General features: G+C 38.4%; 1 protein-coding gene across 1 annotated transcript; it reads left to right on the top strand.

The window, feature by feature from the left end:
- Positions 1 to 2820: 2820 nt before the first annotated feature.
- Positions 2821 to 9272, top strand: LOC133451521 (aminoacyl tRNA synthase complex-interacting multifunctional protein 1-like). Its single transcript, XM_061730647.1, has 4 exons — positions 2821 to 3228; positions 5141 to 5346; positions 6391 to 6559; positions 8504 to 9272. Exons 1-4 carry the CDS (start codon positions 2856 to 2858, stop codon positions 8680 to 8682), a joined length of 927 nt encoding a protein of 308 aa, XP_061586631.1. The 5' UTR covers positions 2821 to 2855; the 3' UTR covers positions 8683 to 9272.
- Positions 9273 to 18522: the final 9250 nt, after the last annotated feature.

The raw sequence follows: 18522 nt of genomic DNA, 5'->3' as shown, positions 1-18522 counted from the left end.
AGACACAGATGTCTGATGCAGGGTATACAACAACATCCACATAAAATGAGAACAACCACAGCTGCTACGAGAGAAATAAAAATTGATACCACCAAACCTTTCCACTTACCAAAATGCTGGGAAAATCAATCTTCAAGAACATTATAAATGCCAGAATTCTCAGCGAACTCCTCAGAAAGAGTTCTGAGACCTGAACTGGCTCCTAGTTATGGACCCATCTGGAGCTGTATTATTTAGGATAAATACACAACAATCCTGTCCAAAATGTGCACACACTCCTCCGCTATCAGCAAGTAAAAAATCTAACGACATTCGATTTTGATCATAAGTGAGGTTGCTGCCAACTGTTCATGCAAACCAACTAGCGTACCTAGTCATATTATTAAGGCATTGTACATTAAAATGAATATAATCTATGCAATCCACATTTTTATTCACTGTAATTGTTGGGATGATAGATTTGAATCCTGAAGCCACCTGATTAACCATATTTACATCAGATTGTCCAAAAGATAGTGTAGTGTAATTCTCCCATGTGGACACATCAATTATTCTAACGCACCAATCGTCTGGAATATGGCCCACTATCCTACCTGATTTATCATGTGACTGTTTTTAACAGGGGTTAATATAGGTGGAACTGCATTTGATGGAGAAAGAGGATATGGTTTTTCCAAATGAGAGCATGCTGTTGGAGGATTCCCTGTTAGACATAAGTAAAGCATGCAGTCAGTCTCATTCTCTGAAAATGGTGAAGATACTGTAAGTAATGTGGGTCGGTCTTGGAAGCATGCAACACAGTCATGAACAGAAGCCAATTTAACAGCAGAAGTTATCCAATTTAACCAAACATTTTCGTCGGTATAACCAGTTACAATATTGATTAATGTTTTATATAAAATTTCCTTAACAATTACCTTGTTGGGAACACCCTTTTGAGTATTATTATGTCTGGCATTATATCCCCAATCTGGACCTGTATTAGCAATAACCCATTCCCATAGAGGACACCACTGGTGTCTCTTGCTAGTTAAGCAAATATATATCTGTGATGAAGAAAAGCGCTTTTCATTGCTAACATTTAATGAGTTAGTTCCCAAACTCATTCATCTCCCTATCAATGAAACCATTCTTTTCCACCCTGACCCTAGCATCGTCAGGCTCAGTCCTGCTTTCTGTACCATCATTTTAAGATTCAAACAGAACAAGGCAGCGTTCAGCTTTTTGATGGTCTCGTCACTTGCAAAGACAACTGCTTGAACTTTGTATTGGTAGCTCTAATCAAGCAGCTGTCGAATGCCAACTCAATACCTCATATAAGCTCCTGACCTTTTCAGCTTAATTTGTGTTGAAATAATGCAGGATGGACTGCACCCGGCCAATTAACTTCTTTTCAATAGTATTTTGAGCCCTTGAAAATGGACACTTTGCTTAAAATACATGCAACTCCTAAATGGTAAATGGTTTAATAATGTTATATACCCAAGACATTCATAACGTTAAAAAATATTTTTAAATTATTTACCATTTGCCTGCACAGTTTTAAACTGAAATTTGAAGTCTTGTAGTGTTCCCAAACTCCTACAGTCGGATATTTTTTTAATACCTCATCATAATATTGACCAGCTTCAAATCAAACCTAATTCAAATTTTCGGGGGGTTATTCCATCATTTTATTCCCTTGACTCAATCCATTCAGGATTTAAAAACAAAGAGGAAAAAATAAAACTACTGCCTTGTCTTCAGGAGGCCTTGCTTTTGTATTCTGGTTATAAGACTTTGAAATTTGTGGACCTAGTGAAAATTAGAACAGCAATAATAATGTTCAAAGCAAGGAATAATGCACTGCCTGAGAACATTCAAAAAATGTTTCAAGATAAAGAAGGACAATATAATCTAAGAGGGAAATTACATTTAAAAAAACCTTGTGTACGTACTACTCTTAAAAGCATGTGCATATCAGTCTGTGGGGAAACTTTGTGGAATGGTCTGGATGATGAAATCAAACGAAGCACTAACTTTATACAGTTTAAAAACACATACAAGAAAGCAATTCTTGACAAGTATAAAAATGGGGACCTCTAAAGAACTCAATTTGCCTTCCATATGTATTTCTTTGATTGTTATTTTGTTCCTTGTGGGATGGATCATATACGATACAAATGTAACTGCCTGCATTCATGGCTGGTCATGGATCATCGTAGAGGTGACTGGGAGATTGGATTTTTGAATTTAGGATATTGTAGGAGACCGGTTTAATTATGCCTTGATCTTGTTTATTGGTTGTTTGTGTTGTATTTATTTTTTGTTATTTTGTCTTTTTTCTTTTCTTTTCTACATTTTTATATGGCATATAATATGATATGATACTGTGAGGAAGGGACAGGACTAAATAAGCGTTCTGCTTCCTCCTGTTCCCTCTCCAACACATTGTTTTGCTGTGTGTTTTATTTTTGGATGAGACTGTTAAATTGTTTTTTATATTTTGATGCTTTTAATTTGATTTGGTTTAACAACAACAATAAACAATAAAATATAATAATATTTTACATAGTCTCAACGTTTTAGAAAAAACATACTTAAAAATCATACTTATTTTAGTGAAATGAAACAAATATAAATGATAAAACGTTGTTTTTTTTAGTTTTGTTTATGAGGATGTTGCTCCTTTTTGGTTGGAACTAATTTGTAATCTGACAAATCAGCTGCAACCAGTGTTGTTGTAATTCGCTTTTCTCCTGTAGAGTGCAGTAAAGATGTAAGTATCTAAACAATTACGATGGACTTCAAATCTGAGAAGAAGAAACATCTTCATGGAGGAGAAAGGTTGTTGCACTCCTCCAAACAGTGACAGGATGGGTCGGGGGGAGGAACTGAGCGACTTCCAGCGCGGCACCGTGGTGGGATGCCACCTGTGCAAGAAGTCCGTCCGGGAGATCTCCGCCCTGCTGGAGCTGCCGCGCTCCACCGTGAGCGCCGTCATCCTCAAGTGGAAACGCGGAGGAATAACCACGGCTTTGCCCCGGAGCGGCCGCCCGCACCGGCTCAAGGAGGAGGACCGGCAGCTGCTGGAGAAGGTGGCGCTGCAGGGCTGCCTGACCTCCATCAAGGCCATCGCTGCTCACTTCCAGGCCGCCTCCGGCTCCAGCGTCAGCTTCAGCACCGTCCGCAGGGAGCTGCACGAGATGGGCTTCCGAGGCCCGGTGGCCTCGTACGGAAAACCCCGAGGTGAGGTGAGGGGGTGAGAGGATGAGGGGGTGAGGAGATGAGGGGGTGAGGGGATGAGTGGGTGAGGGGATGAGGGGATGAGGGAATGCAAGGATGAGGGGATGAGGAGAGTAGGGGATGAGGGGATGAGGGAATGCAAGGATGAGGGGATGAGGAGATTAGGGGATGAGGGGATGCAGGGATGATGGGATGCAGGGATAAAGGAAAAGGCAGGGATGAGAAGATGAGGGGATGAGGAGGTGAGGGGATGCAGGGATGAGGGTATGCAGGGGTAAAGGAAAAGGCAGGGATGAGAGGATGCAAGGATGAGGGGATGTGGGGATGAGGAGATGAGGGGATGAGGGGATGCAGGGATGAGGGGATGCAGGGATAAAGGAAAAGGCAGGGATGAGAGGATGAGGGGATGAGGAGATGAGGGGATGCGAGGATGAGGATGCGGGGATGCAAGGATGAGGGGGTGAGGGGATGAGGGGATGAGGGGATGAGGGGGTGAGAGGATGAGGGGATGAGGGGATGAGGGGGTGAGAGGATGAGGGGATGAGAGGATGAGGGGATGCAAGGACGAGGGGGTGAGAGGATGAGGGGATGAGGGAGTTAGGGCGGGAGGGGATGAGGATGCGGGGATGCAGGGATGAGGGGATGCAGGGATGCGAGGATGCGGGGCTCAAGTGTTGGTTCTCTGATACTTCTGGAGTTCAACAGGTTTTCCACCACAATGCACTGTAACTTTGTCCAATCTATGGAATAATGCTTATGCCAAAGAGAAAATAAATGTGCTTTTTGTTCTTTTGATTTTTTTTTCATTCATTTTCACACTTATTTATCTGCATTTTTGAATATAATGCATGATGCACCTTATCACTCATTTTTCAAAAAGTATTTTAAAAAATGCCAATATGTCATTTAAAAAATAAATTATTTTACTATTTTGTACCATTTTATCTATGAGAAATTAATTGACTTCTGCTTCTTTATGAGCTTGTTGTGAGGACACATCTTAATGTCACTTGTTGCACCTTTTAAACACATTTAAGGTGAGATGTTGGCACAGTTCCTGGAGTAACTGAGCAATCCCAGCTTCTTTTTTTTTTGCCTTTCATACACCACTACAATTGATCTGAAATAACTCCGTCAGGAATCTGATAAAAGTTTAGCATCTTTTAAAATTAAGAGTTTTCTTTTTTTCATAAAGGTGGCATTCACTATCTAGAAGTTGCAGGTATTTTAAGCAAAGTATGTCAATTTTCAAGGGCTCAAAAGACTTTTGAAAGAAGTTAATTGGCCGGGCGCCGTCCATCCTGCATTATTTCAAAACAAATGAAACTTAAAAAGGTCAGGAGCTTATATCAGTTGGCATTTGACAGTTGTTTCATTAAAGTCCAAGCAGATGTCTTTGCAAGTGTAGGAGAACATCAAAAGGCCTGGAGTGGGTGGGGAAGAAAAAAAAATCTATAAGGAAGATAGTAAAAACGTCCCTAATCAACAGTCTGGTACATTATTAAAAACATAAAAAGGCCTGGAAGAGGATTTAACATGCTTGATCACATCATCCTTTCCTTAGGCAGAGAAAAACCTATTGTGATAGTTGCAAAATCATAAAAAGCGGCACTGACCAAATACTTCTAGACCTAAATATATGTGTATTACATCTATAATACCCAAAAGGTTTTTCTGCTTTTCGAAGAAGCATATTTTGTGCGTCAGTGAATCCCCTCTTTTGACCTAAATACGACCTTGAGTTATAACTTCTGAATTATATTTGGATGAGTTATGAGTGATTTGTGAATTTCACTCTGTTTTAATCTGTGATAAAATAAGCGGGAGGCCTTTTAAACATTTAGACTTTAACCACTATAATATATCAAACCAACAAACAACTGAACTTATACTAGTATTTGCTTTTGTTTGTCAGAGCAACAGAAAGCTGCTGAGAAGGATTCAGTGGCCGATCAAGAGGATGGAAAGGTGGACGTGTCTCGTCTGGACCTGCGTGTTGGACGTGTTATGATGGCTGTGCAGCTGCCAGACAATGAAAGCATGTACATGCAGATCGAAGTGGGAGACTTTTTTGCCAGGACAGTGGTCAGCAAGCTGGCTAAGCATATATCTGTGGACCAGGTGAAGTGTAAAAGGAAGACATAGTTTCATTATATTCTAATCATATTCTTAATTCCACAGAGAATATATAAATATATATATACAATAAACTTTTGATCCTTTTTTGTTTTGTTTCATGTCATGATCACCTTGCCAGCACATATTTGCTACTAGTTCCGCCTCACTGTAAATGTCCTTTTATCAGTCATGTATCATAAACATCTTTGAGACTCTGAACTGTTCAACATGGCTTTTATTCCCTCATTATGTTGAATGCAGTGTGTTTGGATAAACGGAAAATAAGCATCAGTTTTATTCATGATGAGAGGATGAGTTATTAAACATGAATGCAGCAGGATACAAATAATAGCATATTGAAGATAATTCATTTACAGAAAATGAAAAAAAAAACACGTCGACAGGACTTCAGTTAATAATTTATCTTGAATTACAATGGGAATTCAACTTTAAACCTCATGCTTTTTCTTGCTTTTTTTTTTAAATAAAAAGAACAACCTTACATTGGTGTGGATGTGATCTAGAAACAAAGCCTAATAAGGGTCTCCTTCACTTGTGCTGGGGTTTCATGTTGGTAGCTCCAAACAAATGCCAAATGCCAACTCAATAGCTAATATCAGCTCCTGACCTTTTATCTGCTTATTTGTCTTCAAGTAACGAGAGAGTGGACCACACTTGGCCAACTAATTTATTTGCAGTCGGTTGAAAACGGAGGTGCAGAGCTTTAAACTGCTATAAGTAGAAAACGTCATCTTTTTTCTGAAACTTCATGAATTATAGCTGAAAATTTACACATAGATCATATTTCGATTGTGGTGGCAAAATCATATCAACTGTAATTTACCAAAATACTTTTCAGCATTTAACTGGACATGCTATCTGGATTCATTAAAAAAAAAAAAAAAAATGTTATTTATTATGGTTTTAAAAGCAATTTTTAAATAATCAGGTTATACTTTGACTTTTTTATGAGATTTGGTGTGATTTAGTCTGCCTGCCGTAAAGAAGTTGACTGTTAAAACATCCTCGCTCTTCTGTGTCCTACAGATGCAGAATCGTCCGGTGGTCCTGCTGTGTAACCTGCAGCCCGTCGTGACGGGAGGATTTGTAAACCAGGCTCTGCTACTTTGTGCCATCTCACAAGACAGGGTGGAGATCCTCAACCCTCCAAGTGAAGCGGTACCAGGAGACAGAATTTCTTTCCAGGACTTCCCAGGTAACCAATATAATTTATCTCCTCGCACTAAGCACTTTAAAATATAAACACAACATATATCCACTATAACTGTACTCTACTGTTTAGACTCGTTTACACACTGGTCGTTGGTCTCCTGTTTTTATTCTTTGTACTAAGTTTCGTGTTGTGTTGTGGTATTATGTGTTTCTGTCTTTGTTTTTTCTTATTCCTTGTACTGATTTTCGTGTTGTGTTGTGGTATTATGTGTTTCTGTCTTTGTTTTTTCTGATTCGTTTATGTTCATGTTACCATCAACCTGCCAGGGGACTACAGATGGAAATTAGCCTTAGGCTATAATCTGGCATATTTACATGTGAATGTTCATTAATATGCACTGTCCCATTTTAAATAAATAAATCAAATCAAATCAACCCAGAATACAGAGGTATTATACCACTTTGCACTATTTGTCACCACTTTTTGGGTGACAGTGTTAACATCGGTTAAGTTAATTTATAATTATATTCATAGCAGCTGGTTCCAGGGGTTATACAGTATTGTGACACTCTGGTCCACTCCACGCCTGTCTCCTGTGGGATGGTCCAGGTTGTTGCAGCACTCTTAGCATAGATGGGAATGCTGAAGTAATGTAACAGTCAGCCAGCAGAGGCAGGCCGTTTTGAATTATGTTGTAATTTCTAAGTTTCAATAAGGTGGATAACCCTTGGGCTCCATTCTTTTGGGTTTGTGTGGATTTTTTTAAAAGCTGATATGAACTTTTCTAGCTTATATAGGCAACATTTTACTAATGCTTACAGGTTTATTTTTGTGACAACAAATTCCACCGGTACATGGCTACTGATGCTGTATTAAAAGACAAATAAGATCCTGGAATGACAAACTCCAGATTTGAGAGGGAAAGAAATGGATAAAATGGCAAAAAGTGGTTAGACTGAAGTAATATTTATAAACTGCAACTTCTTCATTTGAAATAATTCCACCAAAACGTTTTAGGCCAGGTAAAAATTAAGACCCCGTCCACACGTAGCCGGGTATTTTTAAAAACGAATATTTCCCCCCTCCGTTTATAAAAAAATTTGCATCCACACATAACCGAAGATCTGCGTTTTCGACCACATTCATGAGCATTCTAACCTGTAGATCATCTGCGGCTCCCGGGAAGCTGCACCTCCGCGGGCACCGCGGCTCCGCGGGCACCGTAGGGTGCGCGTCGCCGCGTACCCTACGGTTGTAGGCTCTGTGTCGGTGTAACGCACTAAGCGGTGGTCAAGACCAGAGACCATTTATTTAATAGCTTGGAGAACAGATGCTGGATCATCTGTAGTAAACAAAAGGCGCACGTCAGAGCAGATTTGTTGTTGTTTTGGAGCATAATGTGACGTTCGAAAACGCAAAACTCCGGTTGTGTGTGTCTACACGCATCTACATAAACGGAGTTTTCAAAAATCTTCACTTTGCCCGGAGTTTTTTTAAAGCTTCGTTTATTTGCGTTTTCGTGTGGATGACAGGTCAAAACGTAGGAAAATATCTCCGGTTTAGCAGATATCCGCAGATATCCGGCTACGTGTGGACGGGGTCTAAATCTTTCCTTTTTATGTACATAAAATAAACATTGCTCATGGTATTGCCTAATTTCTTTCAAAAGTGAAATAAATAACTCATGATGAGCATTTTGCTGTTAATTGTGAAACAAACCGGTCTGTAGGAGCTCTGACTTCCCACTTCTGAGGTACATGAATGCTTCATCACATGATGCTCAGAGGCTGGATAATTCAATGCTTCAGCTGGTACTGTGATGTTACTGCGATGGGAAAATGGTTTTGCTAAAAATAGATATCTAAGTAGGTGTAGAAGGATGTGACAAACTCAAATAAATGTTATAAAGTCCAAAAATGACCTTTTCTGGCATGTGTTGCAGCTTAATAAAGTGTATTGAGAAAGAACTGTCTGCTTTGATTCCAGGTGAACCAGACAAGGAACTGACCCCAAAAAAGAAGGTGTGGGAGCAGATCCTGCCTGACCTGTGCACGGACGCACAGTGTGTCGCAACCTACAAAGGAGCTCCATTTGAAATCATTGGAAAAGGGGTGTGCAAAAGTCAAACCCTGAGTGACAGTGAAATAATGGGGGATTTTTACTGAGCTGCTCAGAATAGATGAGTGCAAATCCTTGCAGCTGGCCAAAATCCAAAGTGTTGTGTGGAGAGGTTCCCGAGAAAGCTATCGAAGACGCACAATCACGGCTTTAGAATCACATATCCAACAATCAGAGGGCGTGGTTAATAAGTGTACATGCACTTTTTTGCTGTAAACAAAATGACATTCATGAGGAAGATCCCTCTGCTGGACAGATGTAAACCGATATGTGGGGTTTTGTACGGTAGAGGGCGCCACGGGACCCATGAGTTGACACAATACCTGTGTGATGTTTGGTTCCCATGAGACGGACAGAGGCAAAAAAAGGAAGTTCTTTCAGAGAGTCCCCTTTTAAAGCTGGGAACTACGTGGTGAAAAGGGTAAAACTTTCAAGCCGAGACTATGAAGGTCACTTCCAAATAATCATAGCTGACACTCCCCAGGAGTCCCTTTTAAAAACAGGGGAGTTTGAGCAGTTTTACTTTCCTTTGGTGGTTTGGATGAGTTGAAAACGAATTCAGAAATGATTCAGGCATTATTATAGAATCTGTTATTTTGTCACGATGATTTGTTTTTTTAACCAAAAAAAAAAGTATATAGTGTTACGTCTTCGTCTGTGTATGGATGTTTTTTTTATGTTGTATATTCAGACAATGTTGCCTTCAAACACGTTTTTCAAGATTTAACTCTGCTCTTAAAATATTACAACAGCTTTGTTTACTCTTGATTGTATTTTTCTGTGTCCTGCATCATGAAAGGTATTTCCATCTCTGCCTATATTGCAGATTGCCGATGAGCTTAAAAACAATTGCAGAGAGAAAATAAACCAACATGTTTTCGTTTTTCAAACAGTGCCTCTTTATGTCAGACCCTATGATCCAAGCTACTTGTAAAGGAGGGACAATAGTTTAAAAAAAAAGTATTTCTTCCCTTATTTTTGAGTCTGAGATGACCAACTTCATGCGAAGAATGAGGATGTGATTCAGGAACTGGTAAACGGAACAGTTTGTCTGAGACATTATGTTTGTGTTTTTTTGTTGTTTTTTTTTTTTTTTACCACAGAATGACTACCGGGGGAAAAGTTTCAGTGATTTCATGAGCAAAAATTAACACTTCATGGGACAGGATGGCGGGACATCCCCGTCACACTCAATCGTGTGTCCATTAAAACCCAACAACCTTTACATCTTTGTGAAAAGCCACAACACATAAGCACCTTTCAGAAGGATGTTTCACCTCTTGTTCCAGTGTGTTTTGATTAATATGTGTAAGTGTAATAAAACCAAATTTCACCACCTTGACATTCAGGTTAAAAGGTCAGGAAATGATATTCGTGTTATCGCCCAGCAACAGCTCATTCCCGTCATGTGCAAATGCAAACCTGAAGCCACAATGAAAGTGATACGAAAAGCTCATTGCTCATTTCTTTCCTGGCCTTTGCAGTAAACATTGACGTATTTATAAGTTCTGAAATTGCGGCGGGGTGAATCGGTACAGTTAAATGGAGGGGAAAGTTTGTAAACAACCACCTGAAACCAAAGCTGAGTCAACCTGTAGGCGAAGTGCTGCTCCCCCACGGTTTCTGCATCCTGTTTTTTAAGGCTACAGAGTGGAGGAAGCACAGCAGAGCACGGTAGCAAATGTTTTGAACTATGTGTGGTGGTTTCCCTCTTGGAGGGGGTGGGGGTGTCTTTAAACAACAATAAGATAATTAGCTTGCTGTAGTCACCAATTTTTTTTTACATTTTTGTTGGGTGCCAACTCAACAAATGCCATATTAAAACAAACTTTCACTCATTCACTAAAAGGCTTAATTACTTTAATCAGATTGAAGACGGTCCCGTCATTACCTGATAGATTTTCAGTTCTGCAGTTTGTGGTTTTCACTCTTTTATTTTTCATTTTCATTATTCTTAAAAATCTTTTAGTTGTGCTGGCTTTTGGGCAGATCAGTGATGCACCTGAACGCTTTACAAACCCTGGCGCCATGAGATATGTGTGAGATGATAGTATTGATGCAATCGAGCAGAATTTCCTTGAGAAACATGCCAGAAGACCTCACTCAGAACGACTAAGCTCCACCGCATCTTAAAGTTTCCAAAAGTAAAATAAGAGGCAGAGCCTTCAGTAACAGGCTGGTCTCTTGTGGAATCAACCTAGTTTAGTGTTTGGGATACAGACAGCCTCCCTACCTTTTAAGATTAGCCTTAAACTTTACCTTTTGGTAAAGTTTAAAGGTTCAAGTCTACTGGACATATGATCCATAATCCCCCAAGCGCCTCTTACTTTCTCTGTGTGTCTGTATTTTGTGTTTTCCACGTGTTAGTCCTGTACTGATCCTCTCTGCAGATATCACGGCCTCCAGGCGTGCGTGTTTCTGAGATGTTGTTCAGGGCATGACCACCCTGTGCAGTGGCCGTTGTTGAGGATGCACATTATGAAAGAAATCACTTTTTATGGCCACGAGACTGTATATTTGGGTGTCTAACGACACTACCTACCTTAAAAGCTAACACGACCCTGTCAGTTTGTTTAGGTCAGCCTAGGTTTGCTCAAAACCTAAATGTTGCAAATAAAAAGCTTTTATGGAAACTCCTCTAATTCAGAAAAAAACTGCCAAATATCACAGAGACCTTTTTACGCTTTCAAAAGGTGTTTTTTCCAGACATGTCGGTTTATCGCAAAAGTATCATGTAAACACTTTTTTTGCATTTGCACGTGTCAAGGAATGTTGGCGGTGAATCAAAAGTCATCAAAATCTGTTTTCCAGCTGTTTTTCACCTCAATACAATCTAGTTGTGCTATAACACTTCTTTATCATTAGGCATTACTGTATAACATAAGAGCTTTGGCCTCAATTATCATTTGAATTATCATCTGCTGTCTTCTGTTGTTTGGTTTCACAACAGCGGTAGCAGCAGTTACAATAATTTGTCCAGTCTTAAAGATGTTTTCGTCCATCATCTTCAAAGTAGAGATCTTTTTTTAATTTTATTTGAAGAGAAGTCTCACAGGATGAAACATGAGGAGGGAATTATGCTCATACAAAGAAAAACAGTGTTCAACGGAAACCCCACCCCCCTGCAGTGATACCTTTAGCCCCTTTTACATTGGCGGATACCCCGTGTTTAACATCTAGACGTGTCGCCTGTCCTTTTTACATTGACCGACGTGGGGTGGCGTGCCCTCGGAATAACTCGCCTCCGAGGGTACACAGATTAATTGAAGGTCAGGTCTAATGTAAACAGAACTAACGCGGGGTGGCAGGTCTTGGGAGGGATTTCTTGATCACGTAACCTGAGTACAACCCACCAGGGGAAGTGGGTTTTTTAAAAATGTATTGTTATAAAATAAGGAAAGAGTTGACGAGAGTAACAGCAGCAGGAGGTATCAGGTAGGGCCTATATTTGCAAGATGAGTAACTGGGGAGACAGGCAGATGTCCGGTACCACAAAGGATGATGGTCCATTGTTTGAACAACTGGCCACAAAAATGACAAACCAGGGCCTTAAAAAGAATCAAAACCCATCTCAACAAAATGCTCACTCTGATCTTCATCCGTCCTCGTTTTGAAAGTGACACCTGTCTGACGCTGCATATTTCATTCTGCTGATGCATGGATAATAGGTCATTTTACACTCCCACACATCTGTTTTGCTTCTTTTTTTGCTTTTAAACGTAGTGTGATGGAAACCCACTCATACTGACTTTAAAATAGCCACACCTCACAACATATGTGGGTACTTTTCATTAGCACAATGTACCTGCTGCCCCTTTTTGCGTTTAAACAACCCTTTGAATTTGAATAGTGCAGGCATTTGCTAATATAAAGATGCTAAATAAGACTGCACTTCTGTTGTTTCCCCAAAATCTATAATGACCTTGCTGTCTACATCTGCTTTTATAGTCATCCCTGTAGTGCACCAGTTAGCCATTGTGTCTGTGTCTCTCCTTTCTCTGTTCTTCATTCTCTCTGTCTGTTTTCTCTTTTCCTTTTCCAGGTCCTGCTCAAGGTTTCTTCCCTCCTAAAGGGGAGTTTTTCTTGCCACTGTTTGGCTTAAGGTTTTCCTCCCACTAGGGGAGTTTTTACCTGTCATTGTTTATGTAATAATTTCTCGGGGGTCATGTTGTGGGTCTCTGGAAAGCACCTATAGACAACTTCTCTTGTAATAGACCTTATATAAATAAAATTGAATTGAACTGAATTGAATCTCAGGGTGATGCAATGATGAAATACACCAATAAAGCAGTACATCTGGCTATTTTAGCATCACAATATATGTTAAAAAAGCACAATTCAACACAAGGTAATTCAAAGTGCTTTACATTGACATTAAAAGCAGCAAGACATAATTAGACAGTAAATAACAAATAAGATTGAATAAAAATATGAATAAGATGATAAGAAAAGAAGTAAAATAATAAAAAGCACAAGCTGTTAAAAGTAAGGGCAGTAGAGTACAGCAGGTAAGTATTTAATTTAAGAGTACGCTTGAGCAAACAGTAATGTTTTTAGGCCTGATTTGAAGGAGCTGACAGTTGGAGCAGACCTCAGGTCTACAGGAAGTTTGTTCCACCGGTGAGGAGCAGAATAACTGAACGCTGCCTCACCTTGCTTGGTTCTGGTTCTTGGGACACACAACAACCCAGATCCAGATTAACCTCAGGGGTCTGGGAGCTTCATAGGAACTAACAGATCAAGCATGTATTTTGGTCCACGATCATTCAGTGCTCTGTACACCAGCAGTAAGATTTTAAACTCTATCCTTTGACTCACTGGAAGCCAGTGTAGTGATTTCATGACCGGTGTATACCCATAAAACTCTCCTTTTACTGTCCTCTCTTGAGTAAATAAGCAAAAATACTGACCAAGATCTATTCATTTATAAATAATAATTCAAAAAGCAAAAGCATCGCAGCTTTTAGCACATACCAGTTACGTTTGCAATTTGTTGCCAATAGTTTTCTTCTGTCATTTCCCCCACAAGGGAGTGAACTGCCACTTATCTGTGGAAAGGGGAGACGGAGCTAACTCCACCCTGCAAAAACTGGCTGTTATGAACAGAGTTGCAAACACATGGTTGAAAACTCAGGGAGTAGTGTCAAGTTGAAAAATGAAAAAGAAAGCTCTAAAAATGTGTTTCCTTTATTTTTATGTTTTTGTCTGCATACATATTAATGGTTAATACCAAATTGGTAAAAACCTAAAGCATATATTTTAGCTGTTCCACAGAGTAGAACTAAAACATTTGGTGATGCTGCTTTTAGCCACTATGCTCCAAAACTGTGGAACAGCCTGCCGGAGGATCTGAGAGGAGCTGGAAATGTGGACATTTTTAAACGTAGACTAAAAACTCATCTCTTTGTTCTGGCTTTTATGTAGCATCAAATTTTATAGTTTTATTCTGTTTAAAACTTTTTTAGAAGTATTTGTTTTATTTATTTATTACGGAAGAGTGTTAGGTCCAGGCAGGATATATTATTTTAGAGGAGGAAGATTTTTTTTTCATTATACACTTTGAGAAAAAAGTCGAAATGTCAAGAAAAAAGTTGAAATGTTGAGATTAATGTTGAAGTACAATTTTGAGAATAAAGTCGAAATTTCGTGAATAAAGTTGAAGTGTTGAGGAAAAAATGCGAAATTTTGACTTTATTATGAATTTCCCTGCCGTGGGACTAATAAAGGAATATCTTATCTTATCTTTATTCACGAAATTTCGACTTTATTCTCAAAATTGTACTTCAACATTATTCTCGACATTTCGACTTTTTTCTCGACATTTTGACTTTATTCAAGAAATTTAGACTTTTTTCTTGAAAGTGTACTTCAACATTAATCTCGACATTTCAACTTTTTTCTCAACATTTCGACTTTTTTCTCAACATTTGGACTTTATTCACGAAATTTTGACTTTTTTCTCAACATTTCGACTTTTTTCTCAACATTTCAACTTTATTCACGAAATTTTGACCTTTTTCTCAACATTTCGACTTTTTTCTCGACATTTTGACTTTTTTCTCAACATTTCGACTTTTTTCTCAGCATTTCGACTTTTTTCTCAACATTTCGACTTTTTTCCTCAACATTTCGACTTTATTCACGAAATTTTGACTTTTTTCTCAACATTTTGACTTTTTTCTCAACATTTTGACTTTTTTCTGAACATTTCGACTTTATTCACGAAATTTCAACTTTTTTCTCGATAAGTGCATAATGAGAAAAAAAATATTCCTCTAAAATATTATTTTCATTTTTCTCTTTGCCTGGCCCTACTCTTCCGTACTTCCGTACCAATACCAAGTTGGTAAAAACCTAAAGCATATATATGCATTTTAATATAATAACATATAATATAATGTTCCTTTGATTTTAAAAAGTCTGCTGTTTACCTCCCCGCCGTGCGCGGTGACGTCGCTGGAGCTGCGGGGGAGGAGGAGGAGCAGACCGCGCTGCTCGCTTTATTATCGGCTTCTCCGACTCTGCGTCTCTTGTATATTTCAAAACAAAGACAGACATCGCTTCTGGACCGTGTTTTCAGTTCGTCCACCACAGATTTGCGTCGAAAAAGTCGAAATGTTGAGAAAAAGGTCAAAATTTCGTGAATAAAGTCGAAATGTCGAGAAAAAAGTCGAAATGTCGAGAATAATGTTGAAGTACAATTTCGAGAAAAACTCCAAATGTCGAGAAAAAAGTCGAAATGTCGAGAATAATGTTGAAGTACAATTTCGAGAATAAAGTCGAAATTTCGTGAATAAAGTCAAAATTTCGCCTTTTTTCTCAACATTTCACTTTATTCAAGAAATTTAGACTTTTTTCTCGAAATTGTACTTCAACATTAATCTCGACATTTCAACTTTTTTCTCAACACTTCGACTTTATTCACGAAATTTTGACTTTTTTCTCGACATTTCGACTTTTTTCTCGAAGTGCATAATGAAAAAAAAAATATTCCTCCTCTAAAATATTATTTCCATTTTTCTCCTGCCTGGCCCTACTCTCCCGTACTTCCGTATTAATACCAAGTTGGTAAAAACCTAAAGCATATATATGCATTTTAATATAATAACATAAATATATGTATATGATACCACTCCCAACGAACACCAAGAATGCCTTCACTGGCTCTAATAGCCGACCAATAAGTTTGACACCAGCTCTTAATAAAATCCTAGAAAAAATAGTTTTCAACCAAATACAAGATTATTTTACTGTGAATAATTTGATAAGTGAATACCAGCATGCTTATAGAGAGGACCACTCAACAGCCACAGCACTTACTCAAATGACAGAAGATTGGTTGAGAGAGATGGACAGGAAAAATCTGGTGGGAGAAGTACTATTGGACTACAGTGCAGCCTTTGATGTAATTGATCATATACTGCTAATTAATAAACTCAGGTGGTATGGTTTCACTCCAACAACGACTGCATGGATGGAGAGTTATCTATACAATAGAACCCAAAGACTATTTTTTAATGGTAGCTTCTCAGAGATTAGAAATGTTGAGTCTGGAATTCCACAAGGAAGTTCTTTAAGGTCCTTTACTCTACTCTATATTTACTAATGACTTTCCTCTGGTGCTGGAAAAAACAAAAGTGTCTATGTTTTCTGATGACACAACATTATATGCACATGCACCCACAGTAAGAGAAATCAGTGAAATCCTAAATAAAGAACTGATTGCAGTAGTAAGATGGGTAACTAGTAACAGACTCGCTTTAAATATACAAAAAACAAAAGCATTATCTTTGGTACAAATTATTCACTGAGTGTTAAACCCCAGTTAAATTTGATGTTAAATAATGTAAATGTTGAGCAGGTCAAAGAAACAAAGCTCTTGGGTGTCATCTTGACGAACAATCTGTCATGAAAAAGACATACAGATGCAGTGGTTGCTAAGTTGGGGAAGAACATATCAATTATAAGAAGATGCTCCGTGTATTTAACTCCACAACTGACCAAAAAGGTAATGGAGACACTTGTCTTGTCAAACCTCGACTACTGCTCAGTGATATGGTCTGGTGCAAATGTGAGGGACCTGGGAAAGCTGCAGCTGGCTCAAAATAGAGCAGCTTGGCTTGCTCTGAAATGTACATCAAGGTCTAATGTGAATGAGATGCATGTCAAGCTCTCCTGGACAAAAGTCACGGAGAGGCTGACAATGTCACTCCTTGTGTTCTTAAGGAAAATTAGATTGTCAAAACATCCCATGTGTCTATATAATCAACTTACATTATGTTCTGACACACATACTTATAAAACAAGACATGCCACAAGAGGTTGTTACCAACTGCCTAAAGCAAAAAAGGACGCTATGCAAAGTACTATGTTGTATCGAGCCAGGTCATCATGGAATGCACTGCCAGAAACCATCACCAAAGAAAAAACAAAACTGGGTTTCAAGAGGCTACTGAAATGTCATCTGACAGCCCATAGGAATAGTAATATATAGTAATAGGTAGAAGGCACACGACGAGGGCACGGGCAGAGACACATACACATACACACTCACAGATGATGATGATTAAGATTGTTGTTACTGTTTTATTTTGTTTTATTCCTTAAGTTGATGTATGAGATAATTATTTCTGTTTCATTTTATTTATTTATTATTGGGTAGTATTTTTTTCTTGTTGCTTCTGTTTTTTTTTGTTTTGTAATTTTACTTAATTGTTATCATAGTTTTAATTATTGCTGCAATGGTTGCTGTCATCATTAATGTAAGTTTTTCCTTATCACTATAATTTGTATTTTAGTTGAACTTTTTCATTACTCTATGTGAACTTACCGGGGGACCCCAGGAAGATTAGTAGCTGCTGTGCAGCTGCTAATGGGGATCCAATCAAATAAACAAATATAATGTTCCTTTGATTTTAAAAGTCTGCTGTTTACCTCCCCGCCGTGCGCGGTGACGTCGCTGGAGCTGCGGGGGAGGAGGAGGAGCAGACCGCGCTGCTCGCTTTATTATCGGCTTCTCCGACTCTGCGTCTCCTGTATATTTCAAAACAAAGACAGACATCGCTTGTGGACCGTGTTTTTAGTTCGCCCACCACAGATTTGCGTCGAAAAAGTCGAAATGTTGAGAAAAACGTCAAAATTTCGTGAATAAAGTCGAAATGTCGAGAAAAAAGTGGAAATGTTGAGAATAATGTTGAAGTACAATTTCGAGAATAAAGTCGAAATTTCGTGAATAAAGTCAAAATTTCGCCTTTTTTTTTCAACATTTCACTTTATTCAAGAAATTTAGACTTTTTTCTCGAAATTGTACTTTAACATTAATCTCGACATTTCAACTTTTTTCTCAACATTTCGACTTTATTCACGAAATTTTGACTTTTTTCTCGACATTTCGCCTATTTTCTCGAAGTGCATAATGAAAAAAAAAATATTCCTCCTCCAAAATATTATTTTTATTTTTCTCCTGCCTGGCCCTACTCTTCCGTACTTCCGTATTAATACCAAGTTGGTAAAAACCTAAAGCATATGTTGTTCAACATTAATCTCGACATTTCGACTTTTTTCTCAACATTTCCACTTTATTCACGAAATTCTGACTTTTTTTCTCAACATTTTGACTTTTTTCTCAACATCTCGACTTTTTTCTCAACATTACGGCTTTTTTCTCAACATTTCGACTTCTTTCTCAACATTTCGACTTCTTTCTCAACATTTCGACTTCTTTCTCAACATTTCGACTTTTTTCTCAACATTTCGACTTTATTCACGAAATTTTGACTATTCTCTCGACATTTCGACTTTTTTCTCGAAGTGCATAATGAAAAAAAAAAAAATCCTCCTCTAAAATATTATTTTTATTTTTCTCCTGCCTGTAGTACAATTTTGAG

Source organism: Cololabis saira, chromosome 1 (assembly GCF_033807715.1).
Source record: "Cololabis saira isolate AMF1-May2022 chromosome 1, fColSai1.1, whole genome shotgun sequence".
NCBI classification, from domain to species: domain Eukaryota; kingdom Metazoa; phylum Chordata; class Actinopteri; order Beloniformes; family Belonidae; genus Cololabis; species Cololabis saira.
This window is presented reverse-complemented; position numbering and strand designations above follow the sequence as displayed.